The 6,844-nt window shown below is 47.2% G+C and overlaps 1 protein-coding gene across 2 annotated transcripts in view; it reads left to right on the top strand.

The window, feature by feature from the left end:
• Window positions 1-565: 565 nt before the first annotated feature.
• Window positions 566-6,844, top strand: part of srcap (Snf2-related CREBBP activator protein) — a 30,157-nt gene continuing 23,878 nt past the window's right edge. Inside the window, exons 1-3 of one of the 2 annotated variants that reach the window (XM_029527214.1) lie at window positions 566-787; window positions 3,240-3,316; window positions 3,695-6,789. In XM_029527214.1, coding sequence (XP_029383074.1) covers window positions 3,934-6,789 — 2,856 coding nt within the window. In that variant the 5' untranslated portion in view covers window positions 566-787; window positions 3,240-3,316; window positions 3,695-3,933. Of the gene's footprint in view, window positions 788-2,458; window positions 2,611-3,239; window positions 3,317-3,694; window positions 6,790-6,844 lie in introns of those variants that run through there. The other variant, XM_029527215.1, reaches the window with a different exon arrangement.

The raw sequence follows: 6,844 nt of genomic DNA, 5'->3' as shown, positions 1-6,844 counted from the left end.
TTAAAATTTCCCAAATTCACGCCCTCACATGTCCTGAGATGAGTGATTTACAGTCAAGCCCCCAAATATATTAATTAACTGTCATGTAATGGCAAAGAAAAAACCTTAAACCTCCACATCTGAGAACCTGCGGCAAAAATACAGAAATTTATTTTTTATAAAATATTTAAATTCATTATTTTATTTTAATTTTCTTATGATAATCAACTGTTTCAGCTGTAGTTTATGTAGTAGTCCAGTTATTTTACCGAACAATGAAGAGTTTTACAATCCTTATTGATAATAAAAAATGACTCAGTCATTAAAATGATTACACGTATAAAGAATCATAAAATTCACCAAGCAATGTGTGGAACATACAAGACTAAAGATTCTATTATTTAAAAAAAAAACCCATTTAATTCGAGTAAGAATAATCCCCTTTTATAGATATCCTCTGAAATAAAATGAAATAAAAAAACGTGCAAATGATCAGAAATATATCGGCAGTTCAAGTGGCGCGCTCGACGCTATCTCGCGAGACTTCCCGGTGTTCAGTACTTGGTCAGCAGCGACGGTGCTCCACCATTTCGCTGCGTAAAGTCTCCTCCCCGCGACCGCTACATTCTGCGCCGAAACCCAGACTCTCCCGGTCCGTACTTTAACTTCTCCCCGCCGACCTAGTGGTACCTCATTGGGTACCGGGAGAAAGTTCGGACTGTTGGCATCGCGGATTGAGTGCGATTTTACGCGGATGACGACTCCTTCAGCGAGAATTTAGTAAAAGAAAATCGGTCGGAAATTTCAGGTAGGTGGGAACTTAAGATGGCGGCCTTGAGAGGGAGGGAGGGGGGGGGGGGTTGAAGGGGGAGGGGGAGCAAGGAGGAAGTAAGCGGGGGTGCAGGAGGGGAGCTCCGACTGACGGCAGGACGCGACCAGGCTGCGTTTGGTCTTGTGGTCTAATTTGGGTGGTTTGTGTTGAACTGTCCGGCCTACAGACCGAACCGAGGCGGAACGGCGAGAGATGAAAACCGCAGCGGCATTTTAAACCGCGCTGACAGGAAGCAAACAGAACTGCCCCGCCGTTTCCTTCACAGTCGCTTCAGAAGAGCCAGCCGTGGTGGGACGCCGCAGCCCCCCTCCTCCATCCCCGTGTAATCATTGCAAAATATATATGGAACTTTTCTAACATTGTTAGTTTACATTTAATAAACAGTCTGACTAAAAACAAACACCCCGGTACGTGTTTAAAAAAATATATATTTATATTTTGGACGTGTGTATTTAAAAAAAAAAAGAAAAAGAAAAGATTTGACCCCACGCAATGACGTCACGAGTGAGTGCCCCCGCCCTCCTTCTCCTCTGTAGTGCATTCAGAAGCGGCTTTCTAATGCAACTTTTTCGGCTGTTTTTTTTTCGTCCCCCCCCCCTTCCCCCTCGCCGTCCCGGTGAAGTAACTTGCAAAATGTGTCGGTATAAATATAACCACCTCTCATTTTTTTATTTTAACAAGCTAAAGCGTTACATAACTGCGGGTGGGATGTGGCGCTTGCGCATCAAATGTACTCTTGTAGCTTGCTAGTTAGCATCAGCTGCCACCCAAGCAGTGTTATTGTGGAAGCTAACGCTAGCTAGCTAACTAGCTAACCCACCACACAAGCTAACCCGGTGTTGTGTTCAAACACCTCCCTTCCCCGATCCCCTCCCCACCACCGCCACCCCAAGTTAGCACATCCAGAGGATTTATGCTTGTCTTAGTTAACCTCAACACAGCCCCCGTTTCCTCCCCACATGAATCCAGAAACAGTTACCTGTCCGGCGGGTAACCATAACCGAGGCTACCGTCACCCCAGCCGGCTCAGGGGACGCTACTCAAAGAGGAGAGGGGGGGCTTCGACGTAACACCGGTAACGTTAGGCGTTCACATTAACGGCTAAACTGTGTGGGGGGTTTTATTGAGGGAGGGGGGGAGAAAAGAAAAGAAATGGAGAGAGAGGGAGAAAGACCACGACCCCACTTTCCGCTCCGACCAGGAATGAAAAGTCGATTCGTATTTCATGCTTTCATCCGGGCTGTGCTCGCTGCACACACAACTACCGCAGAAAAGGTGTGTTTTTGTCAGGCCACACGGGGTTTTTCCTCCAAAGTCCCCGCAGGCACAGACCGAAAACATTCACACCGGAGAGGAGATGAAATGAATGAGTCGGAGGCCCGCGCGTTTGGGCACCGGCTTTTAGCCTGAGAGCGCATGTTGCAGAATTTCTAACACCTTCCTGTGGGCGACTGCAGCAAATGCAACTCGGAGCTGCCTGTCGTTTAATGCAGCTTCACATTTTTTATTTTTTATTTTTTATTTTATTACTGCTGCAAGATAACCAGACTGAAAGCCAGCCAGGTGCAGCAGCTCCGATCAGAAGTTGACTAGCTTTAGCTCTCTGAGTGAATGCTGCTGCTGCTGATCTCGTGATGTGACAAGCCGCTCATCGTCCGACACACTGGGACATTTTTGTTTACTAATTGCATTTGTGATGAAATTCACTCCAGCTTTAGTTCCTTCATTGCAGCCGTCACTGTTATCCTCACACACCTGCAGCATTGCGTGAAGTATTCAAAGCCCTTAGTTGAGTCGAGGTATGTAAATAGAATCAGGAAAATGAACTTAATGCATTAAAAGTTAAAAGTCCTCAATGCAGTAAATTTGACTGTTGTATACTATGAGATTATTGTAGCACGAGAATGAAGAGCAGGATGTTGGTGTTGTGGTTGGTTAATACAATGATAATAACCATTGTTGCTTCAAAGAATTATTCTCATTATTGTTGAATCCCATTTTTAAAATCAACTGGTTGTTTGGCTGAAAATGGTGAAAACTTTCCAAAAAAGATTGTCCAGAGTCATAAATGATGACTTTTTTCCCCTGGCTAACCTCTGTTGAAATTATTACAATTGCATGAAATTGTTAAAGGACAATCAGTAATTTGAAATAATTTACATTTTTTTTTTTTGCATGATGAATAAAGAATATAAAATTAGCTGCATTTGTATGAACATCCTGTTTCAGAAAGTCATCTTTAGTTTTGCTTGCAAACATCTAAATCTGTCTAAAAATACACAATTTCCTCCCAAAATAAAGTGAGGACACAAGTTATAATACTTCAATAAACAAGTTACTTTCCAAGGTTATAAAGTTGTGCACTTTGTAACCTATAAGTGTAGTTGCTAATTTGACACCCATCTGTTTGTGTTCTTTGCCTCCTCAGAATATGTGGAGGGGACCCTAATTTCAGCATCCTGGAAGTAGAAAGCACAGAAGATCTGTGTCTCACACCACAGACAGGTGAGATGATGCTGCTTTCTGATTACTTTTGATGTAACATCACATGCAATGTTTGGAGAAGACTTGGTTATGGACTTCATTATATTTTCTCAAGATTAACTTGGTTATTTTTCTCATAAAATGAAATTGACCTAGAACTAGATGTCTGAGTATTCATGTCTTTTGTAAGACAGTGAGTCGATGGCTGGTAGGCGGTGAGGAGGATATACTGTCCTTTATTCTAATTAAAAAAGAAGCTGTGGCTGCCTACGTTACCTCCACAAGAGCTATTTATTTGTGCTGAGTTACTCTGTCGTCTCCCTATTTATTTTTCAGGGTTCAATAAATTACCCACTTCGTCCAGACACTTTGTTAACATTCCCGTATTACCACCTCCAGGTGCAGTGTGTAGCCGGGGCAGCACAGAGGAAGGAAGCTCTGGGGAGGAGGCGGCGCGGCAGCGTGCCTCTCCGGCTGTGGATCTGCTGGGTGGCAACCCCCAGGCTGCACAGAATGTGGCTGGGGAGTCACCTCGGCATGCCCCGCAGCCGGTTGCAGCTGCCCCCCGCCCAGTCCCTCCGTTCACCAGTCCGTCCACTGTGCCATTGCCAGAAAGCACCGACTCGGTGCACCTCGGGATGGATAACACCTCTGCAACAGCACTTCCCGAGACTCTCCCCGTCGGCACTGTCTCCAAGGACAGCATCTCAGAAGACGGCCCAGCAGAGGACAGCGTTGATGAAGTTGTTGGAGTTGCAAGATCCTTGCCAACATCACTTACTGAGGACTGTAGCTCCTCTGCTGAGATGCCCCTTTGTCCTCCTCTCTCCTCTGATGCAAAGATTGAGAGCACAGTGCAAGAATTGCAATACGGGTCACAAACTGATACAGAGAAAAGGCACTCAAATAGTGAAACCAACCAGATTCAGCCACCTAAAGAAGGTGCTGGACTCATGGTTATCAGGGGGACAAAGGAGACACAGTCCGCCAGATTGGAATATAAACCAGAGACTGAAACGAATGTGGAACTTGTTGAAAAAAAGCAGACGGGCAGAGATATTTTCCCGCAATCCCCATCTCAAATCTGTTTCACAGACTCATCTCCCTCTGCCCCACAATCAGGTGTTAGTGTTAAACTCCAAGACAGCACAGAGCACGGGGCTGCGGTGCAGTCCGACATGGACTCACTTGATCACACAAATCCAGGCAGCCATATACCTCCCACAGGTGATGCGTGGCAAACTGATGGTCAACAGGACTCAAAATTGTCCCCGCTCCCTTTACCCTCTTCTGACTGTAGTGAGATTAAACAAACTGACGTGTCAAAAACACAGCCTAAAGTCAACAAAGAGATCTCAAATGATGTCAGAGAAATGCAGAAAGGAAATTCTTTGGAATCAGTTGAGACATTGGAGGATGTTAAAGCTCTTGTTGAAACGCACCAAACTCCTCCAGCTGAGACCCCAAAGTCAAGAGAAACACTTGGATTATACACTTTTGGCAACAAAAGCTCAGAGTTCAGCAACACAGCTGACAAAGAAGGCGTCGACATCCAGAGCAGCTGTGGGCTCCTCGGAGGAGAGCAGGTGGAGAGCAGCGCGAGAAAAGAGCAAACTGACACATCCTCATCTGACGTCCCAACAAAACCCTGCACCGCTCCCCCTCCTCATTTCGACACAGGCATAGTGGTCTCTCTGCAGGGGGGGCAGGTTATTGAAACAGCTCATCCTTCTCCTGCACTCGCCATGACAGAGACGCCCCTGGTTTCAGAGCTCACCGAAACTCAAGAAATTGTCGTCGTAAGAGAGGAGGCTCATATCAGCGAAGATTGGTCCGCCATGCAGCTGAACCAGAGTTACCTCCTGCAGCGGGAGGACGGCAGCGTCTGTGAGGCTGCCATTGTTAACGAACTGAGCCCAGATCTTTCTACAGCAGAACCAAAGCTGTACGAAGAGCGGGTTCAGGCGCACATGGAGTTGGTTTCGCAGCCGGTGGAGGTGTACGAGTTTTGCGGCCTGGTGGAGGAGGTTGCTGAGGAAACGGTGTGTGCCAGCAGCAGCGCACAGTTGCCTCAGTCTCCAGGATACGAGGTGAACCTATTCAACGCTTTACTAGAAAACTCTGAAGAGTATGCGGTCAAACAGAACCTAGAGATGCACCTTGGGCCATCTATTCACACAATCAACGAAAGCAATGCTGTCATCATTTCCCAGCAGCCTTTGCCTTCATCACAGGATGCAAATAAAATACAGGCGAACAGTGACTCTCATAATTTATCCATACAAAACACGAGGGTGGCCGCAGTCGGACAGCATTTGGTGTTCGATGCGAACCAAGCTGTTCAAGTGGCAAACTCAAGTGCGGTTTGTTTAGTTGAAGTAGCTGCTGTTACAACTGACTCATTCAATGTTCAGGAGACAGGCACCAGCACACAAATTGTGACAAGTTGTTCACAGGTCAGTGCAGCAGTCACAGACCAAACAGAGGTGAGTGATTCTAATGTAATTCACACTGCTCCTGAAAAGCAGGAGGCTGAAGCAACAGCTGGTTCGTTATCTCTCGTGTCCCCGGTGGTTACCGGCGAAGAAGTAGCGATGCAGCCGTCCGATGCTGTTTCAGTTCACGTATCGCATGTAGGAAGTCAGCCCTCCCTAATTCAGACCCCAGGAGTCACTGTTGTAAGTGCCACAAAGCCTGAGGCCTGTGTTTCTTCACTTGAAGGGACCAAAGAGATGCCATCCCAGAATATTCAGTCTGTTGCTGTGCCCACAGAAACCAACTCAGATGCTTTCTGCACCACTCGCTCCTCTAATGTTATAAATCCAAAGCTGCTCCTCCTCAATCCAGGAGAAACTCCTCCCCTGAATTACTCACCCTCCCCTTTGGCAGAGGTGTCCAAGCAACAGAATGCGGCCGGCAAACTGGCCAACGCCAACAGCTCTTGGCCTGGCACAATGTCTGAGGAGTGCCTTCCCCAAACTGTCTCTGCAGCAGACTCTTTATGTGCATCTGTGGCTCTCAGCAGCCACAAAGTCCAGGTGCAGTGCTCCGTCAGTCAAAACTCAGTGCCGGCTGCTGTGCATGTCAAGGTGCAGCCGCCCGCTGTGAGCGGTGGTCTCACGCTCGAGCTCGACCAGACTGCATCTGTCTCCCCAACAAACGAATCTGACAAAGAGGCCTTAACCGTTAATAAAATCTCAGCAAGCAAAGTCATTTCCCAGGATGATGTCGTCACACCTCCAATCCCTCACATGCTCCCAGCTTCAGACAGGGACGGGATGACATCGGTCGGTCCTCATAACCCCATCTGCCAGCCCAACTCCCTGTATGCAGAGGACGAGGGCGAGGACATGGAGCAGGACGACCCGATGGGGGACGCAGAGGCTCAGGAGGTCACGTCGGGACAGGTCAGCAGTCCGGAGGAAGGCAGCGACGAAGAGCCCGACGCCGACAAAACAGAAGGGGAAATGACCTCTCCGAGCTCGCCACATCAGGTATTTTCATAAAGAACACGGGATGTTGATTCATTTTACTTTTTTATCAAATACA

The sequence above is a fragment of the Echeneis naucrates genome, chromosome 19, assembly GCF_900963305.1.
Source record: "Echeneis naucrates chromosome 19, fEcheNa1.1, whole genome shotgun sequence".
NCBI lineage: Eukaryota > Metazoa > Chordata > Actinopteri > Carangiformes > Echeneidae > Echeneis > Echeneis naucrates.
This window is presented reverse-complemented; position numbering and strand designations above follow the sequence as displayed.